General features: G+C 33.2%; 1 protein-coding gene across 6 annotated transcripts; it reads right to left on the bottom strand.

Annotated features, from left to right (window-relative positions):
- Positions 1-1,519: 1,519 nt before the first annotated feature.
- Positions 1,520-22,186, bottom strand: LOC146896684 (GDSL esterase/lipase At5g14450-like). Of its 6 annotated transcripts, none has more exons than XR_015023339.1 (7): positions 13,021-13,766; positions 12,689-12,939; positions 12,156-12,322; positions 10,494-10,624; positions 10,259-10,389; positions 9,746-10,163; positions 8,610-9,296 (listed from the first exon to the last, which is right to left on the bottom strand). XR_015023339.1 is itself a non-coding variant. In XM_085737420.1 (6 exons), the coding sequence occupies exons 1-4, from the start codon at positions 21,969-21,971 to the stop codon at positions 20,561-20,563; spliced, it is 495 nt and encodes a 164-aa protein (XP_085593546.1). In that variant the 5' UTR covers positions 21,972-22,186; the 3' UTR covers positions 1,520-1,805; positions 19,623-19,966; positions 20,399-20,560. The 6 variants fall into 6 exon arrangements, 2 of the variants coding, with proteins under 2 accessions (XP_085593546.1, XP_085593545.1); XR_015023340.1 differs by having other exon boundaries at positions 13,277-13,766; XR_015023341.1 differs by lacking the exons at positions 8,610-9,296; positions 9,746-10,163 and adding an exon at positions 1,520-1,805 and having other exon boundaries at positions 13,021-13,763.
- Between the last annotated feature and the right edge of the window lie 511 nt (positions 22,187-22,697).

Here is a 22,697-nt window from a genome sequence, read left to right as displayed (position 1 = left end):
ATGACAAAAATTGAAAATAAAAGTTAGTTACAACAACAAAAAACTCATATGCACGTATCATACCGTGTTATCATATTAATATACAAGAGAACCCACGATTTTCACTCAAAATAGAAAATGAATAAATTTGGAGTACCACGAGTACCGAACGCGTACACCTAGTAAATTCACCTTTATATGTGTAGCCACACTCCATATGATAACACTTGAAATATATCATACTTATTTCTAATTCTAATTAACATTGCAAACTAATCTCCCAAACCCTAACCCTACTCCTTTTGGGTGCCATTTTGACTTTAATTGCCGGACTTAATACTCACCAACTAACTTGCACACATTACAAACCCCATTTGAATTTCAAATTTCCCCCATAATGTAAGCCTTTCCATCTTCTATTGGCTTTCTACGATTCAACTCCACTAGATCGTCTACCCCCTGTGCTACCTCACGGGTCATATAATATTATCATTATCATTATATATTACATATACAACTAATATCATTCATCACCGATCTTGTGTAAATTTAAATCATGAAAAGCTTCTAAGAAACAAAAATGTGTAAACGGTCAAAGCTCAATTCAGGTTTTATCCACCGAGGACATTGGTGAAAATGTGTCATGTTATTGTTCGATCATTGGAAAGGAGTAATTAAAGATGCTATCCACCCAACACACGTTGGCAAGTTAAAAGCTCTACATGCATGTCTTGCATGCAGCTGTTTGCTCACATAGTTGTCTAGAACATTGATTTGCGAGAGAAAGAATACAAACACATAGAGGGAAAAAAAACCTTCAAATAACATCTAAAAAAGTAAATGAATGTTTCAGCCACACCAATTCAGACTATATTACAATCAGAATAATAAACACGAGGATGAAAGAAAGAAAGAAAAAAAATTAAGAATAATGAATCAGATAAATAAATTGACGAAAAAATTAAATCAAAGCAATTGAAAGGAAACAACAGAACAAAACAAAACAAAAATTGTAACCGATAGTTAAAATTGGAGCCTTTATCATCAAATCGAGATAAGAAAAGATTGCAAAGAAATGTCAGTTGAACTGGAAATACTATTATTTTTTAGGCTGTTGTCATAGCACCTGATATGAGTTCAATGTACACATCCAGAAAAGTCACTATATACACTTTCAGAAACATGGAGAGTTTTCTGCATCAAGGGAGGGGAAAGTAGCACCCCTTATATTTAGGTTTAAATTCCCGTGTGAATTATTTTAACGCCATAAAACAGTTGTTAAAATTACAAAATCAAATAAGATCAAATATCCTTATGGTAATTTTGGAGGAGTAACCTTGGCGCAACTGGTAAAGTTGTTGTCATGTGACCGTAAGGTCACGGGTTCAAGTCCCTGAAACAGCCTCTTGTGTAAAAACAGGGTAAGGCTGCTTACAATACACCAAATGGTGGGACCCCTTCCCGGACCCTGCGTATGCGGGAGCTTCGGTGCACCGGGTTGCCCTTTTTATCCTTATGGTAATTTTGGTAATGAGTAATGACATATATATTTACGGTAATGTGAAACTATTTTTAATACTAAAGTGAGTGTACAAATAATACTGTTTGATATCAAGATTCAAGATCTTGCAGAATTGTTCAAACTGCAAACAATCAATCAAAGGCAATGCTCGCGCTCGAATGGAGAAGATGGTGTTAAAAATGGTGTTGTTCAAATGTTAGGCTGCAAAGGTTGAAAATAAATTCTGATTGCCCAAATGCAATGATAATGAAGTCTCTGTTATGTTGTTAACTCCATTCTGATTGGGAGATAATTGCCCAAAAAACTAGATGACACAAAAAAGCAGCAGTTAGTATCAATTAAAATGAAAAGGAACATAAACAGAAAAGGTAAAAATGCCATGTCTTATTCAAGTAGTAGTAGCTATAACTATTGCTTCGTAGGAGCAACTTTAGCCTTTAATAGAACCTACACAATTCCTAGCCTTATTGAATATTGTGGCCTATTGGCTCGGTGAAGCACAATGGTGCTTTTGTTAGTGTTTAATCGTCTACTTGCAAGTTAAATAGGAAATAAATAGAAAGTTTTTAGCATTTTAGAAACTAGTGTCTAGCATATAGGATCCTTTCAATGCAGAAATTACATAAACAGAGGTATCTACATTAGGCAAAACAATTTTTCATGATATCTGATGATATCACGACACATACGATCTGGTCAAGAACTTGCAGCATCATATAATTAAGTATTCGACTGTTTTTCCATATCTTCAAATAAACGATTAGGAAATTAGTTCAAAATGAATCTAAGGGGGGTGTATTGGATTAAGATGTCATAAACCGAAAACTAAGCCATTAATCATGATATAGGATTGTCCTCGTACCATTATGATTCTCAGCTAATTTGATTTATGCAAAATATTTATAACAGTTGTTCAAATAAATATAGGGATTCAATTGTTTCATGTAAGATCTTAATCTTCAACACTTGCATAGTTTTACCATTTAAGTATATAGAAAGATTTATCCGAGGTAAGTGTAGATACTTTCTTTTTAATTGACAAGATTGACGAACATTTCAAAAATAAAAAGTCATCTCTTTGCAAATCATAGCTTACTTGGTCATGAAAGATTATAGTACAAAAAGAAGGTAAGAAACTAAGAGTCGCCTGATCGGTCTGTATGGTCATTAAAACCGAGCAAAATAACATATTTTGCATTTTCATAGTGCATTGACAAATCCAACAATAAAAGTTCTTTTGGTGGCTGCCAATGACAACAATAAGCTGCTGAAAAGCTCCATATGTCTGATTAACCAAGAAAATCACAGTTAAAACATTTAAATTATGAAATGCATCTAAAATACAAAAGCTTCTGCACAGTTCAATGCACGCCTTGTCCAAGCAGAAGGCCGCCACTGCGAAGGTCATTGCTTCAAACGTGCTAATGTCAAAGCTCTCAAAGTATGATTTGTAATCAAAGAAGTTATCCTAGAAACTGTGGGATCAAAGGATAGTTTGATATGAAACTGTCGGGTCAGGTTACTCCGAAATGTTTCCTGCTTCCAGATGTCTGCTGCTGATATCAAAGTGAGCGCCATAAAGCAAGTGAACTAAACATAACAAAATAAAAAATCAAAAGAAGTTTAATCAAATTTAATATATTCAATGAAAGGGAAAGAGAGGGAGAGAATGTTGTCCTACTTACAAATCCCTCTGCTTCCTTCCTTTTAAAGTAACCTTGACCAATGAGATTTGGTACGTTGCAGAGGTTTGAATGCTCTACATGTGTGTCTTACATGCAGTTTTTACTCATGGTTGTCTAAAATATTTATCTGTGTGTGCAAAAGAATATGAACTCAGAAGAAAAAAAATCTCATTTAAATGAAAACTAAAAACTGAATCAACAAAAAATATGAAATGAATATTTCAGCACATGAAGTCAGATTACATTACAGTGAGAATAGGAAAAAAATACAAGAATGGAAGGAAAAAAATAATGAATCAGGATTAAAGACAGAATTGGCAGAATCAATTGAAGCAAAAATAAAATCAAACAAATAGAGAGGAAAAACTAAACCAAAACTAAAATTGCAAACAGTTAGAATTGGAGCCTATTCTTCTATCATCGAATCGAGATAAGGAGCCTATTCGTCCATCATCGAACAGTCAGAATTGTTGCTAGGGTTAGGGCTCATACTAAGCTTTAAGATCTATGTTTAGTGCAATGATGCGAAATGAATAGGAAAAAAAATGAGCACAATGCTGACAAGTGACAACAATGAAGTGTTATCTATTAAACGAAACGTGTGATTCTATGTTGCTAAAAAAAATTATGGAACAATTATCAAGATAAAATCAAGGAAATCACAGTCGTTGTAAATATATATGACTGATGAACAACCAAATAAAGGATATTTTTGAAATCCTCCTCCTCAACAAGCAATGGATATTCAAAAGTTCCACTGAAGTTTAGTGGAGCCATGAGATGAAGAGTAAAATGATGATGAAGATGAAGCACGGGCTAGGTCTGTTTGTTACGAATTATACAAAAAATGATTTTGATATTCAATAAGCACGGGCTAATTTAAAGATAACAAAAACAAAGGTTTAATAAAAAGGTTAGCGATGGTGATATGAGTTGCGAAAACAAAGTTTTTGATGTCATTGTGACCAAAACGCGAATGTGGTTGAGGCCGCATCAAGCACAGTTGAGTATGATTTTCGACAATAACAAAAATTCAGATGCAAACATGACCATGATTGGATTGCAATTTAAAACCTTGACCAAAGCATTGTATTCTAGTCAATGGTGTGTGCTTTTGGAGACTTAAACATTACCTTGGCTCCTTGCGTTGCTGATAAGTTTATATTTTATTGTGTAAACATCAACATATGTAAATATGGCTAATGGAAACTTTCTTCTTAGCTGAAACACTTGGTCTTTTAACTACCAGTTATATTCCTGAGCTAGCTTATTATGAGGTTTAACACAGCCATTGGCATCCAAGTTACCCTTCTTGTGTGGATAATAGAAGTAATAATAGAGTGAACATCCAATAGGACCTGTATTGTGAATCCAAAACACTCTTGCCCCTTCATTGTATAATTTCTAAACCATAAGAATGACAACTATTAGTTCTAGAACCAAAATGCTATATAATAATTGGATTTGAGATTGAACCGGTTCGGGTGTTGGTTCAATTGGTTTTATCGGCTCAACCATGATTGAACCAGACGACAAGTGTTAAAAAAGGAAAAAAATGAAAATTGATTAAACCAATACCGGTTCAACTTGGTTCAATCATACTGCAATGTAACCGGAATCAAACCAATTGCCAAACTTAATAATAATGCATCAACAATGCTTAATTTCTTTGGTGGTTGCAAATTACTTGCACTGCTTGGGAGAATTGGCTCAAGATATCAGGAAATGGCCTTCTAACTTGTTCCTCTGAAGAGTTCTGCAGACCAAAGCCAATATCTTTTTGTCCAATATCAATAACATATAGGTTCAGTTTTCACAACCATAACTCATAAGGAATCACTATTCACTTCTTTTTAATGTCACGAATATTGCAAATAATATACAAAAAGGAGAATGCAAATTTGATGAGAAATTTACTGCTATAAGAGATTTGATTGAAGAGAATCTTGGTGTGTGATTTGCACAAAATGAACTGAGATACATGAAGGCCAAGATAGATTGAATTGGAACAATTATTAAGATAGAAACATTCTAACCTCTCCATATTCATGAGTCCGATTAATCAAGGAAATCACGGTCAACGTAGATATATATGGGTAATGAATGAGCAAACAAAAGAGAATGTTGAAATCATCATCCTCCTCAACAGGCATCGGATCTTCAAAATTAGAGTTATGTGCCTGAAAATTTTAAAGAGAAATTTAGTGTGCCCTAAACGTCTATAGATGAAGCTTTATAGGGTGGCAGCTGAAAAGTGACATTTATTTAAAATATAAAATAATGTGACTCGACCCATAAAATGGTATCCATACTGGAATTTAAAACATGTATAGGACAAGTCACATTGGGTGATTCAATACCAACAACCTCCGAAGCCCGGATACGAGATACGATACGGATACGATACCGCACCGATACGTCGATACGGAAAATTTTCAAAAATCAAGATACGATACAGTTATGATACGTTAATAAAAAACTTATATAATTAAATGTACAATATAATTATAACCATTTTTTTAATATGCAAATATATTAACAAACAAAAGAAACCGGTCATAGGCTCGTAACAAATCAACATAAATATAAATAATATCGACGATTAAGAGAGTGATGATTAGTCAATTACATAAACAATATATCCCAAAAAGAGCATCATCACTGCTATATTATATCCAAAAGGAACATTGTTAGTGTTACACTATATCTATCCAAAAAAGAAGCACTATATCCAAAAAAGAACACATCGGTACTCAAGAGTTAAGTTATTTTAGTTAACATTAATTGGGAAATATCGGGGCAGGTATCGGTGCAAGATAATTATCGGATACTCTCCGATACGTATCGGAAAGTATCGGATAATTATTTAAAAAAAAATTTTAATCTTTGGATACTCTTCGATACGTATCGAGAAGTATCGGGTAGGTATCGGTGCGAGAATACGCAGGGGATACGATACGTCATCCATTATGAAGTATCGGGGCTTCACAGCCAACAACTGTTAGATGCCTCAATTTATGGCCAACCAACAACATAATGGCCTAGTAGGCTTGTAATAGCAATTAAATTCGTTAAATTCCTCGACTCTTTTGTTCCTCGTTGAATATGTGTGGGGTAAGGCAATGGCCAATCTGTAAGACAATGGCTACATATATATGTCCAATGCACACATCCAGAAAAATGACTAAATAGACTATCAGAAACATGGAGAGTTTTCCACATCAAGGGAGGGGAAAGACGCACCCCCTATATTTAGGATTAAGTTTGCGTTTCAATTATTTTTACGTCCTAAAAAAGTTATTAAACTAACAAACTCCAATGGGATCAAATATCCTTATATAAATTGTTTGGCAATTATATACATATATTGACGATAGTATGAGTGAAACTATTTTTAATACTAAACAAAGGCAATGCTCGAGTTGAAAAGTAGAAGACAATGTCAAAAATGTTGTCGTTAAGATGCAGCTATTATTGTTGCTTCGTAGGAGCAACTTTAGCCTTTAATAAGCCTTTAATAGAATCTAAGCAATTCATATCATTATCGAATATTGTGGCCTATTGGCTCCCTGAAGCACAATAATGCTTTTGTTAATGTTCAAACGAAGCTCAAGCATATAGGGTCTAGTCAATAACAAAGGATCTGGTCAAGAAGTTGCTGCATCTTATAGTTTATTGGACAGTTTTTTTCCTTCATATTTTCAAAAAAAAAGTTAGCGTATTTGTTCGTAATAAATCTAATATGCCATAAACAGAAAACTAAGCCATTAATCGAGATATGTATTTATGATTCTCTGCTAACGAGAGGCGTATCCAGGACCCCGAGGTAGGGGGTGCAAATTTTTTAATTTCATTAATAAATAATTTTTTTGAAGGGTTCATTAATTAGTATATACATTCTACTAACAAAAGGGATACACAAGAACATCTAGATGAAACGGGTCTCTTCTAGTTTAACCAAAGTTTTGGGTTCGAATACGGGCTTAGGAATGCAGCAGCCCTAAAACTCTTAGGCCCTTTTGGGTCCCTCGAGATGTCCGTATTAACCGAATAAAATTTTGTAACTTTTATTAATTTTAATGAATTGTAAATAATATCCTAAAAAACAAATTGTAAATTATACTTATTACTAGGAATTTGAATGAAGAATATCGTTAATATCTATTTTCTAAAAGAAGAATTGGGAAAAAAATAGATGACTAAAAATGAGGGATGGGAAATGTAAAAAAAATCTCACGCATTATACGACTCATTTCATAAATGGACTTGGTACAATGGATGAGTCATAAAATTTTATCTAATAATCATGAGTATGCTTCTCCATTTTTATTTTACAATATGTGAAAATAAAAGGTTAAGAATAAATATATAGAAAAGAAACAACTCAAGGGCCACGTCGGTAGCAACACGGATGAGTAGGTCTTTCTTTGGGTCAAGACTTGGTGCAACAACAAAATGAGGGTGTGCAAATAGAATGAAATACAGATTATTGGTGCTAATTTCAAGAGTTCGGGGTGTGCAGGTGCTCAACCTCACATGCACACTGCTCCGCCCATGTCTGCTAATTTGATTTATGCAAAACATTTACGGGTGTCGTTGAAATAGATATGGGGATTCAATTGTTTCATGTAGAATCTTATTGTTCAATGCCCTCATAGTTTTTATGTGCACATAGAAGGATTTACAGCTGTATGTGATGATATTTTTATTTATGATAGTTCATTTATTAGGTAACAATAGGGCTGGAACTTGGGGAGTGCAAGGTGCTCAACCAAACCGGGCCTCCAAATGCTATGCGCCTCAACAAATAAATTTAATTCTAATACCCACCACCTACTTAAATAATATATATATATATATATATATATATATATATGTTACTTCCTTTTCTTTCTTCGGTACACGTTTAAGATATTCTAGATTGTAGTTCTCCTTTACGGACATAAATTTGGTGCTGTCAAACCATCCCCAATTTGTATAATCACTTAATCAGCCGATTTGAAAAGCTATTTCATTGAAAGAATCACCTAAATAATTTTTTTGCATAAACCATTCATTTTCTTCTTTCCCACAACGGAGGAGTGACAAATTCAAACGACACTTGGGTAAATTTCAACTCTCTTTCACTTAATTTTTTTTTTATTTCCTTTCATGTTTAGAAGTTCTTTTGATTCAGATTTTAATGAAGCTTAGCTACACAAAAAAATGCATTTTTTACCGGGGACCTATTTTAAATAGAGAGTCGAGCCTCCTATTTCATAGGAACGACCCGAGCTAACACCTATGTTGCATGTATGGGTACAATACCTGAGTTTTGTTATATAATAGTAGAACATGAGAGAGCTAAATTTTTCAATACAACAAAGACAACATGACAAAAATTGAAAATAAAAGTTAGTTACAACAACAAAAAAACTCATATGCACGTATAATACCGTGTTATCATATTAATATACAAGAGAACCCACGATTTTCACAATGAATAAATTTGGAGTACCACAAGTACCAAATGTGTACACCTAGTAACTTCACCTTTATATGTGTAGCCACACTCCATAGGATAACACTTGAAATATATCATACTTATTTCTAATTCTAATTAACATTGCAAACTAATCTCCCAAACCCTAACCCTACTCCTTTTGGGTGCCATTTTGACTTTAATTGCCGGACTTAATACTCACCAACTAACTTGCACACATTACAAACCCCATTTGAATTTCAAATTTCCCCCCATAATGTAAGCCTTTCCATCTTCTATTGGCTTTCTACGATTCAACCCACTAGATCGTCTACCCCCGTGCTTCACGGGTCATATAATATTATCATTATCATTATATATTACATATACAACTAATATCATTCTTCACCGATCTTGTGTAAATTTAAATCATGAAAAGCTTCTAAGAAACAAAAATGTGTAAACGGTCAAAGCTCAATTCAAGTTTTATCCACCGAGGACATTGGTGCAAATGTGTCATGTTATTGTTCGATCATTGGCAAGGAGTAATTAAAGATGCTATCCACCCAACACATGTTGGCAAGTTAAAAGCTCTACATGCATGTCTTGTATGCAGTTGTTTGCTCACATAGTTGTCTAGAACATTGATCTGCGAGAGAAAGAATACAAACTCATAAGAGGAAAAAAAAAAAAAAGAAAGAAAGAAAGAAAAATTAAGAATAATAAACACGAGGATGAAAGAAAGAAAGAAAAAAAATTAAGAATAATGAATCAGATAAATAAATTGAAGAAAGAATTAAATCAAAGCAATTGAAAGGAAACAACAGAACAAAACAAAACAAAAATTGTGACCGATGGTTAAAATTGGAGCCTTTATCATCAAATCGAGATAAGAAAAGGTTGCAAAGAAATATCAGTTGAACTGTAAACCAAAGTTCTTAGGATTACGGTATGTACATGCAGCTTTGAGATCTATGTCTTATGCTATCTATTAAATGAAAGGGTGATTAAATTTTGCTAAAAATAAAAATCATATTACAATTAAGATAGATAGAAACGTCTGATGCAAAATAAAAAAGATAGATAGAAAATTCTAACCTTTAAATTTATGAACCGGATTAATCAAAGAAATCACACTCGTAAAGAGGAATGACCAAACAAAGGATATTGTTTAAATCGTCATCCTCATCATCAAGCATTGGATCTTCAAAACTTTCACTAAAGTTGAGTGTGGATCCTGAGATGAAGTAACCCTGGGGCTAGTGGGTGACAGAGCCTATTCGTCAGAATTGGAGGAAAAACCAAACCAAGACTAAAATTGTAAAGAACAGTTGTTAAAATTATAGTACAAAAAGAAGGTAAGAAACTAAGAGTCGCCTGATCGGTCTGAATGGTCATTAAAATCCGAGCAAAATAACATATTTTGCATTTTCATAGTGCATTGACAAATCCAACAATAAAAGTTCTTTTGGTGGCTGCCATTGACAACAATAAGCTGCTGAAAAGCTCCATGTATCTGATTAACCAAGTAAATCACAGTTGAAAAATTTAAATTATGAAATGCTTCTAAAATACAAAAGCTTCTGTAGATGGTCACATTTCAATGCACACCTTGTCCGGGCAGAAGACTGCCACTGAGAAGGTCATTGCTTCAAATGTGTTTATGCCAAATCTCTCCCAAATGTTTGCTGCTCCCAGATGTTTGCTGCTGATATCAAACTGAGCGCCATAAAGCAAGTGGACTACACATTACAAAATAAAAAATCAAAAGAAGTTTAATCAAATTTAATACATCCAATGAAAGGTAAAGAGAGAGGGAGAGACTGTTTTCTTAAGTCCTACTTACAAATCCCTCTGCTTCCTTCCTTCCTTTTAAAGTATCCTTGACCAACGAGATTTGGTACGTTGCGGAAGTTTGAATGCTCTACACGTGTGTCTTGCATGAAGTTTTTGCTCGTAGTTGTCTAAAATATTTATCTGTGCGTGCAAAAGAATACGAACTCAGAAGAAGAAAAAAAATCTCATTTAAACGAAATCTAAAATATGAATCAACAAAAAAAATGAATTGAATATTTCAGCGACATGAAGTCAGAATAAATTATAGTGAGAATAGAAAAAAAAAATACAAGTAACCTATGATTAGAAGAGAAGAGATGTCTTTTAATTTTTGAAATGTTTGTCAATCTTGTCAATTAAAAGGAAAGTATTTACACATACATCGGATAAATCCTTCTATATACTTAAATGGTAAAACTATGCAAGTGTTGAAGATTAAGATCTTACATGAAACAATTGAATCCCTGTATTTATTTGAACAACTGTCATAAATATTTTGCATAAATCAAATTAGCAGAGAATCATAATGGTACGAGGACAATCCAATATCATGATTAATTTGCTAATCGTTTACTTGAAGATATGGAAAAACAGTCCTATACTTAATAATATGATGCTGTAACTTCTTGACCAGATCGTATGTGTCGTGATGTCATCAGATATTATGAAAAATTGTTTTTCCTAATGTAGATACCTCTGTTTATGTAATTTCTACATTGACCCGACCGGATCCTGTATGCTAGACACTAGTTTCTAAAATGCTAAAAACTTTCTGTTTAATTCCTATTTAACTTGCACGTAGACGATTAAACACTAACAAAAGCACCATTGTGCTTCACCGAGCCAATAGGCCACAATATTTGATAAGGCTAGGAATTGTGTAGGTTGTATTAAAGGCTAAAGTTGCTCCTACGAAGCAATAGTAATAGCTAGTACTACTTGAATAAGTTTTTTTGTTGGTCATTATTCTAATTAATAGACTTGATTGTTATTCTAATTAATAGGCCACCATTGTGCTTTCCCTTTCTTTTTATTTGATACTAACTGCTGCTTTTTTTGTGTCATCTAGTTTTTTGGGCAATTATCTCCCGATCAGAATGGAGTTAACAACATAACAGAGACTTCATTATCATTGCATTTGGGCAATCAGAATTTATTTTCAACCTTTGCAGCCTAAAATTTTAACAACACCATTTTTGACACCATCTTCTCCATTCGAGTGCGAGCATTGCCTTTGAATGGTTGTCATCACTTTGAACAATTCTGCAAGATCTTGAATCTTGATATCAAACAATATTATTTGTACAGCTCACTTTAGTATTAAAAATAGTTTCACATTACCGTAAATATATATGTCATTACCAAAATTACTATAAGGATATTTGATCTTATTTGATTTTGTAATTTTAACAACTGTTTTATGGCGTTAAAATAATTCAAACCTAAATATAGGGGGGCTAGTGGCTAGAGGAAAAACCAAACCAAGACTAAAATTGTAAAGAACAGTCAGAATTGGAGCCTATTCGTCAAAATTGTTGCAATGATGAAAAATGAATAGGGAAAAAAAGAGCACAATGCTGACAACAATGAAGTGTTATCTATTCAACAAAACGTGTGATTCTATGTTGCTAAAAAAACTATGGAACAATTATTAAGATAAAAACGTTCTAACCTTCAGATCCATGAGTCCGATTAATCAAGGAAATCACAGTCGTTGTAAATATATATGACTGATGAACAAGCAAACAAAGGATATTGTTGAAATCATGCTCCTCAACAAGCAATTTATGTGGTAACCATAGTAATTTCCACAGCAAAATTCCAATGGATTCACAAAACCTACCACAAATCATGCAAGATTAAAAATTAAAACTTAATTGTGCACTGGCTAGGTCCGCTTGTTATGAATTATACAAAAATCGATATTGATATTCAATAAGCACTAGCTAATTTAAAGATAACAAAACCAAGGTTTAAGAAAAAGGCTAGCGATTGTGATACGAGCTGCGAAAACAAAGTTTTTTTATGACTTTGTGACCACAACGCGAACACGGTTGAGACCACATCATGCACAGTTGTGTGCAATTTTCGGCAATAACAAAGATTCAGATGCAAACATGACCATGATTGGATCGCAATTTAAAACCTTGACCAAAACATTGCATTCCAGTCAATGATGTGTGCTTTTGGAGACTTGAACATTACCTTGGCTCCTTGCGTTGCTGATAAGTTTATATTTTACTGTGTAAATTTGGCTAATGGAAACTTTATCCTTAGCTGAAACACTTGTCTTTTAGCTGCCTGTTCTATTCCTGAGCAAGCTCGTTGTGAGGTTTAAAACAACCATTGGCATCCAAGTTCCCCTTCTTGTGTGGATAATAGATGTTATAATAGGGTAAACATCCAATAGGACCTGTATTGTGAATCCAAAACACTCTTGCCCCTTCATTGTGAATCTAAAACATAGTAATGACAATTATTAGTTCTAAAACCAAATTTCTATATGATAATTGGATTGGAGATTGAACCAGTTATACCTTCGAGTGTTGGTTCAATTGGTTTTATCGGCTCAACTTGAACAAGATGACAAGTATTACAAAAGGAAAAAAGAAATGAAGATCGATTAAACCAATGACGGTTCAACTTGGTTCAATCATACTGCAATGTAACCGGAATCAAACCAATTGCCAAACTAACTTGTTTTCAGTTGAACCAGTCGGTTCGGCGTATTTTTGAAAACATTGATAATAATGCATCAACAAGGCTTAATTTCCTTGGTGGTTGCAAAATTACCTGCACTGCTTGGGAGAATTGGCTCAAGATATAAGGAATTGACCTTCTAACTTGTTCCTCTGAAGAGTTCTGCAGACCATAGCCAATATCATTTTACCCAATATTAATGGTGTAAAGTGCTTTAGAGAAATCTTTAGTCCTTGGAAGACCACTTCTGACAGGAAGTCATTTTTTGTTAAATCATTTTTTACAAGGGAAATAACGATATTTGTATAACTATTTTAGATAATTCTCTCTCATATTTTCGTGTGTTTTTATTCTCTCTTCATTTTTTATTTGTCTATTGTTTTTTATCAATAAAAAATACAAAAAAAAAAGTTAAATAGAAATTATCACAAAATAATTGTATAAATCTCATTACTCTCCTAACAAAGGGTGTGAAAATCTTGCATGTTTGTTGAAATCGACTTGTGTTTGAAAGAGAAAAAGTACAAAATGTATTTAACCCACTAAACAAGAAAAGTATTGCAAGAGTTACTCGACCCATAGAATGGTATCCATACTTGAATTTAAAGCATGTATAGACAAGTCACATTAGGAGATTCAATACCAACAATTATTAGATGCCTCAATTTATGGCTTTTGTTTTGCTTCTACGGGGCAAACCAACAACATGCTAGCCTAGTAGGCTTGTAGTAGCATTTAAATTCATTGAATACATCGTCTCTTTGTTCCTAATATAGTTAAAAAAATCTATTTTGATGTTGAAAATATGTGTGGTGTAAGACAATGGCCAACATGTACTTTACGGTTTTCAAATTCCGTTCAACAACGAATGTATGTAGTTAATTATCGATTGAGATATTTTCAAATGTTTGAAGTGCTTGTGAACAATTGTTATGTCTAAAAGCACTTTTCTAACATTAATTAGGCCTATAATAATTAGGGAAATGTTAACCGGTACCCCGGGCACTGGTTAAGGAAGCCAAATGTAGTAATATTACATTGGAACTTGTGCATTCAAAGTATTAAAAGTATAAAAAGTGACATTTTTAATTTAAAACTTTCTCTTTTTAACTTCCTTAACCAAGGCCCCCGGCACCGGTTAACATGACCCTCGAGCCCGGCCCCGAGGGGGGCAAACAACTCAACGGAGCTGGGCCTCCCCCAGCCATGGGCCTCAAAAAAATTAATACCCACTAGTACTACTGCCCTCCAATTTTTTTTAATACCCCCAGCCATTTTTTGTCCCCTGTTTTAGCCTTTTAGGCCTATTAGAATTAGGTGTTAGGTGGGGGTTCCTCATGTATACGGTAGTCATTTTCACCTTTGGATGTACCGCATATATGCGGCACCTTATATTTATCTTTTAAAAAATATAAATAGAACATTGCTCTTTTAAAAAAAATATGTTTTGATTTTATCACCGGCCTCTTTTCATTACCGTAGTCGAGCCTCCGAATTCTTAGGGACGGCCCCGATGACCCTAATAATTAACATAGTCCAAGATCAATTTTTTTTTTGAATTTCCTTTTTCACCTTTCAAACCAGCTACAAAGTATGAAATCTAAGAATAGAGTGTTGGAGGGTGTTTTTAACAGTATTTTTACGCGTTTTAGATTGTATAATTTAAAATCCGCATGACGCATGAAAAATTAGTATGGTGAAAAGAAACCATCAATCATATTTTGCCAATCTTATGCATTGCGATGAAACGCGATTCATTAATTCTTTTTTCACAAATGCTAAGGAGCTAATAAGATGAATTGAAAGATAAATTTTAAGCTTTTAGAATTAGCATGGCAACAAGTTACAACGGGGACTGCATTTGCCTTCCCCAAACCCATTAGGGTTTGAGTCTCCTCACACTTGTCCCAATTTTTAATGAAGGTGAAAAATTGAACCTCATCCCTATACTAGATCGGGTTTGGGTATTCCTACCTAGGGGTGTAACGGTTCGGTTTGGATCGGTTTTTAGTCAAAAAATTGTCCGAACCTATGAAATCTTCATCGGTTCGGATTGGTTCGGTTTTTTGTTTTTCAAAAAAGAAACCGAACCAAACTAGTCGGTTTTCTCGTTTTTCAAAAGAAATCGAACCAAACTAGTCGGTTTGGATCGGTTCGGTTGATCGGTTTGTTTGAAAATACAATAAAAAAATTCATATTTTCACAAATTTGTGTTTCGTGTATACAACATACTCAAATATTTCATTGAACTTTGTTTTCCATATTCTCTCGTTTTTCAAACTACTCTTTATATATGAAAAAACTAACAAGAGATGGACGATCCCAACGACGGTGAGGAAAGATGAGTTAGGGTGACCGACGACAAGTGTTCTTTTTTTTTTTTTTTGCGTAAACGAATTAGAGTGTGAGTGATGAGATGAAATGATGATGGGAGAAAGTGAATGAATTAAGGAGTATTTTAGGTTGGACTTCAATTTTAAGCTTAATCATAAGTGTGTGCTAGGATGGAGAATATTACTAAAATGGGGAGTCATGTTAGCATCGGTTCGGTTCATCGGTTTATTGGATCTCAAAATAAAAAACCGAGAACCGAATCAAACTAGATCGGTTTAGGTTGGTTTGGTTCGGTTTTGAACCGAACCAAACAAGGTCGGATATTTTCTCGGTTTGGTTCGGTTTTTATTTTCGGTTTCATCGGTTTTGTCCGAACCACTTACACCTCTATTCCTATCCCATATATCGTCGCATGAACTTTGGTTGCATTTTATTACTTTTTTTTTAAAAAAAACTTCAAAAAAAAATCCAAACCTATATCATTTCAATAATCTAAACAATTCATATCGTTATCAAATATTGTGACCTATTGGCTCCCTGAAGCACAATAATGCTCTTGTTAATGTTCAAACGAAGCTCTAGCATATAGGATCTAGTCATTGCAGAAACTACAAAAACAAAGGATCTTCTCAAGAAGTTGCAGCATCTTATCATTAGTATTGGACAGTTTTTTACTATATTTTTAAACAATCAATTAGCGTATTTGTTCGTAATAAATCTAATATATCATAAACAGAAAACTAAGCATTAATCGAGATATGTATCATTATGATTGTCTGCTAATTTGATTTATGCAAAACATTTGTGGCTGTCGTTCAAATAAATATGGGGATTCAATTGTTTCATGTAAAATAGTACCCTCATAGTTTTACCATTTGTGCACATAGAAGGATTTACAGATGTATGTGATGATATTTTTCTTTTAAGATAGTTCATTTATTAGATAACACCTATGTTGCATAGGTATGGGTACGGTACGCGGTTGGGTACGAGAATACAAGAATTAAAAAAAAATAATAAGACACAAATACGTCAACGAAATCATGAGTTTTGTATATAATATAACATGAGAGAGCTAACTTTTTCAATTTACAACAAAAACAACACGACAAAAGTTTAAAAACTGAGAATAAGAGTCCATTACAACAAAAAAAAAAACTCATATGCACATATAATACTATATTATTGTATTAAAATATACAAGAGTACCGAACGCGTATCCCTAGTACGGGTCATCTTTGTACGAGTAACCACGCTCCTTGAGGATAACACTTGAAACTTGTGTAATCTGTCAAAGTTCAAGTCACTTCTTGTCCTTGGAGAGGTCATTGCTTCAAATGTGTCATTCAAATGTGTCATGCCATTAGAAAATGACTTGAAATTGCTGTAAGATGACTTGAAAGGGCTAATGTATAGAACATTGATCTGCGAGGGAAAGAATGCAAACTCAGGAGAGAGAGACAAAAAAATAATTGAACAACATTTAAAAACTTACTGAACAAAAAAAAAAAAAAAGATGAATGTTTCAGCCACAACAATTCAGACTATATTACAATCAGAATAATAAACATTGAGATGAAAGAAAGAAAACAAAAAATAAGAATAATGAATCAGATAACATGAATTAATACTCATGAATTAATACTGAATTGGCAGAATCAATTGAAGAAAGAATTAAATCAAAGCTATTGAAAGGAAGCAACAGAAAGAAAAAAAAATTGTAACCGAGTGTTAAAATTAGAGCATTTATCATCAAATCGAGATAAGAAGAGATAAGAAAAGGTTGCAAAAAAAAATAGCAGTTGAACTGGAAACCAAATGTTGCTAGGGTTACGGTATGTACATGAAGCTTTGAGATCTATGTCTTATGCTATCAATTAAATGAAAGGCGTGATTCAATTTTGCTAAAAATAAAAATCATATTACAATTAAGATAGATAGAAACGTCTGATGCATAAAAAAGATAGATAGAAAATTCTAACCTTCGAATTTATGAGTCAGATTAATCAAGGAAATCACACTTGTAAATATACATGACTGAGGAATGACCAAACAATAAATATTGTTGAAATCGTCATCCTCATCATCAAGCATTGAATCTTCAAAGGGTTCACTAAAGTTGAGTGTGGATCATAGTGGGTGACGAAGCTGGCTGAAATTAGGGTTATCAAAGACTCAGTAATTGTGTTATATTTCTGAAAAGTCTTTGAATTGCTTCTAAATGTTTGTGAAATAAAAGGATGAAGGGAAATTTTGTTCTAGTGTGGTGACTGGTGAGGATAGCATATGTACTAGATGAAGAAAAAGGGTTATCAGTCTCGCGGCCACGGCTGAAAGAAACTAGGGTTTCTTATTGTCCTGCATTTTTAAAGGCTCTTTTTTTTTTTTTTGAAGAAGGGCTGTTTTTCTTTGGACAGGGCTCCTCATATAAAATTAAATGGGCCTATAATAATTAATAGTATATAATATTTTTTTATGAAAGGAATTTTCTATATTTCATAAAAAAAAAATGTATATATTTTTAAATTTATCTTTGTATATGATATATTATGTTAATCCAACAAAAAAATATAATATATTATGTTAATCCAATTCAAATTTAGACTTTATTAGATGGTATACACGTACTTATCTTCAATCAAGCATTTCATGAGTTGTTACATTTCTAATCTTCAACCCCCGATAGAATGTTTATACATTTTCGTATGTTAATTATTATGTTAGTGTTTTCTCTCTTGTCAAGATTTGAATCATGAACCTTTAACTTCTAAATTTCATTTCTTTCAAAAGAAAAAAACTCGTTAACTTCTTTAATCCCTTAGTTCAACCAAGTGAGTTACTCATACTCCAATTTGAAAATATTAGGTACTAGTTTTGTATACATATTAAATTTTTTTGGAAACTAAATTAAGTTGCAGGAAAATTGTCATGAACTAAATTGGGTCTTCGCTCTTTTTAAAATTTCATCTTAATTTCTTTCTAAATTAACATTTTATCAATATTTGCACTTGATCATTATAGATTTTACTTTTTGTATTTAGTACTCGGCGTACAATGGATTGATTATCGCATGATGATCCCAAAAATAGTATATGGATGATATTTGCAAATGAGTATATGGTTTTTTTTTCTACATGTATCTATATATAAATACTGAAAAAAGGAAGAATGTAAAAAAGATAAAGAATGCCAAAGTGGCCAACATCATAGATAACCAACACCAACTAAAGAAAGAACACCCAACACCAACAAAAATACACAAAAAAACTACAACATCCAAACACCAAATCAAAAAACGCCTCCCTCCCTACCTCCTAGTGCCCAAAATAAAGGAAGAAATGACCAGATCTACTCCACCAGAGAAAAGACACAACAAATCAAAAGACAGATGCGAAAGACCCTGCTTAAAAGCACCTAAGCAAAGCGTGGCTTCCCTCCATTTAAGGCCTCCATTTATCATGTCTATTTCTTAGATGTGTGACATGTGGCAAAAATAAAACCAAGTACTAGGATTAAAAGGTAAGAGGTAAGATGACAGTTTATGATTCTTCAAATCTTCAAATAAACGATTAGCAAATTAGTTCAAAATCAATCTAAGATGCCATAAACCAAAAACTAAGACACTAATCATGATATAGGATTGTCCTTGTACCATTATAATTCTCTGCTAATTTGATTTGTGCAAAACATTTGTGACAGTTCAAATAAGATCTTAATGTTCAACACTTGCATAGTTTTACCATTTAAGTATATAGAAGGATTTATCCGTTGTATGTGTAGATATTTTCTTTTTAATTAATGTAGTTCATTTATTAGTAAACAAGATGAAGATTTCCAGAAAGTAAATCAAGATTGATGAACATTTCAACAATTAAAAGCCATCTCTTCTCTGCAAATCATAGGTTACTTGGTCATGAAAGATTATAGTACATATTTGGCATTTTCATAGTGCATGGACAAATCAAGCAATAAAAGTTATTTAGATGGCTGCCGACAACAAATCCATGTATCTGATTAACCAAGTAAATCACAGTTGAAAAATTTAAATTATGAAATGCTTCTAAAACACAAAAGCTTATGTAGATGGTCACATTTCAATGCACACCTTGTCCAGGCAGAAGACCGCCACTGAGAAGGTCATTGCTTCAAATGTGTTTATGCCAAATCTCTCAAAGAATGATTTGAATATTTTAATCAAAGAAGTTATCCTAGAAACTGTGGGATCAATGGATAATTTGATATGAAACTATAGGGTCAGGTTACTCCCAAATGTTTGCTGCTGAGAAAGGGAGAGACTGCTTTCTTAAGTTTCACTTACAAATCCCTCTGCTTCCTTCCTTCCTTTTAAAGCATCCTTGACCAACGAGATTTGGTACGTTGCGGAAGTTTGAATGCTCTACACGTGTGTCTTGCATGAAGTTTTTGCTCATAGTTGCCTAAAATATTTATCTGTGCGTGCAAAAGAATACAAACTCAGAAGAAGAAAAAAATTCTCATTTACACGAAATCTAAAAACTACATCAACAAAAAAAAGAAATGAATATTTATGCGATATGAAGTCAGATTACATTGCAGTGAGAATCGAAAAAATACAAGAATGGAAGGGAAAAAATAATGAACCGGGATTAAAGACAGAATTGGCAGAATCAATTGAAGCAAAAATAAAATCAAACAAATAGAGAGGAAAAACCAAACCAAAACTAAAATTGTAAAGAATAGTCAGAATTGGAGACTATTCGTCTATCATCGAATCGAGATAAGGAGCCTATTCGTCTATCATCAAACAGTCAGAATTGTTGCCAGGGTTAGGGTTCATACTAAGATTTGAGATCTATGTTTTGCCAAGTTATCGAACAATTATTAAGATAAAAACTTTCTAACCTTCATATCCATGAGTCCTATTAATCAAGGAAATCACAGTCGTTGTAAATATATCCTCCACATCAAGCAATGGATATTCAAAAGTTCCACTGAAGTTGAGTGGAGCCATGAGATGAAGAGTGAAATGATGATGAAGATGGAGCAATTTATGTGGTAACCATATTAACTTCCACAGCAAAATTCCAATGGATTCACAAACCCTGCTACAAATCATGCAAGGATAAAAATTAAAACTTAATTGTGCACTGGCTAGGTCCGTTTGTTATGAATTATACAAAAAATGATTTTTCAATAAGCACTAGCTAATTTAAAGATAACAAAAACCAAGGTTTAAGAAAAAGGTTCGCGATTGTATTACGAGCTGCGAAAAAAAGTTTTTGATGTCTTTGTGACCACAACGCGAACGTGGTTGAGGCTGCATCAAGCACAGTTGAGTTCGATTTTCGGCAATAACAAAGATTCAGATGCAAACATGTCTATGATTGGATCGCAATTTAAAACCTTGACCAAAACATTGCATTCTAGTCGAAACAGATATGTGCTTTTGGACTTGAACATTACCTTGGCTCCTTGCGTTGCGGATAAGTTTATATTTGACTGTGTAAACATCAACATATGTAAATTTGGCTAATGGAAACTTTCTCCTTAGCTGAAACACTTGGTCTTTTAGCTGCCTGTTATATTCCTGAGCAAGCTTATTGTGAGGTTTAACACAACCATTGGCATCCAAATTACCCTTCTTGTGTGGATAATAGATGTTATCATAGGGTAAGCATCCAATAGGACCTGTATTGTGAATCCAAAACATTCTTGCCCCTTCATTGTGAATCTAAAACATAGTAATGACAAGTATTAGTCCTAAGACCAAATTTCTATGTAGTAATTGGATTGGAGATTGAATCGGTTATACCTCCGAGTGTTGGTTCAATTGGTTTTATCGGCTCAACCACGATTGAACCATATGACAAGTATTACAAAAGGAAAAAATAAAATAAAATTGGTTGCCAAACTTGATAATAATGCATCAACAAGGCTTAATTTCTTTGGTGGTTACAAATTACCTGCATTGCTTGGGAGAATTGGCTCAAGATATCAGGAAATGACCTTCTAACTTGTCCCTCTGAAGAGTTCTGCAGACCAAAGCCAATATCATTTTCTCCAATATCAATAACATCACAATTCACATGGGTTCAGTTTTCACTATCATAACTCATAAGGAATCACCATTCACTTCTTTTTCATGTCACAAAGATTGCAAATTATAAACAAAAAGGAGAATGCAAATTTGATGAGAAATTTACTGTTATATATCACAAATTTGATGAGAAATTTACTGTTATCACAGAGGTTGATTGAAGAGAATCTTGGTGTATGATTTAAACAAAATGAACTGAGATATTTGAAGGCCAAATAGATTGAATTGGAACAATTATTAAGATAGAAACATTCTAACCTCTCCATATTCATGAGTCCGATTAATCAAAGAAATCACGGTCAATGTAAATATATATGGCTGATGAATGACCAAACAAAAGATAATGTTGAAATCATCATCATCGTCCTCAACAAGCATCGGATCTTCAAAATTAGAGTTATGTATGTGCCTGAAACGTGTTTGAATTTAGTGTGAGTGAGGGAAACTTAGTGTGCCTGAAACGTCTATAGATGAAATTTAGTGGCAGCTGAAATTTATTTAGCATATGCGCTGCTGTCACCTTAATTTAAAAAAGTGGCAGCTGAAAATTCATTCAATCTGTAGTATAAAATTGAAACAAGCCATTATGGAGTATTAACTGTGGGAGTAATGTCAAATGTCTACCATTATTAGGGATGGGGTGAATTTGACAAAAGCCTATGGGACTAGAAGTGTCAAATGTGAATGGAAGTCATTTTTTATTAAATCATTTTTTACGAGACATATTAGTCCTAGTGGAGAGTAGTATAAATAACTTGTAATATTCCATTTTCATCAATACAAAGAGTTTGTTAGATTTCTCTCATTCCTTCTATGGATGCCATGTTTTCTAACAACAAGGGAAACAATTATATTTATATAACTATTTTGGATAATTCACTCTCATACTCTCGTGTGTTTTTATTTTATTCTCTCTTCATTTTTTATTTGTCTATTGTTTTTTATCAATAAAAAATACAAAAAAAAAAAGTTACACAAAAATTATCACAAAATAGTTGTATAAATCTCATTACTCTTCTAGCAAAGGGTGTGAAAATCTTGCATGTTTGTTGAAATCGACTTGTGTTTGAAAGGGGAAAAGTACAAAATATATTTCACCCGCTA

Source organism: Medicago sativa, chromosome 8, assembly GCF_051527215.1.
Source record: "Medicago sativa cultivar Bolivia chromosome 8, Bolivia_mono, whole genome shotgun sequence".
NCBI lineage: Eukaryota > Viridiplantae > Streptophyta > Magnoliopsida > Fabales > Fabaceae > Medicago > Medicago sativa.
Note: the sequence above shows the minus strand (reverse complement) of the source record. Positions and strands in the feature narration are given on the sequence as shown.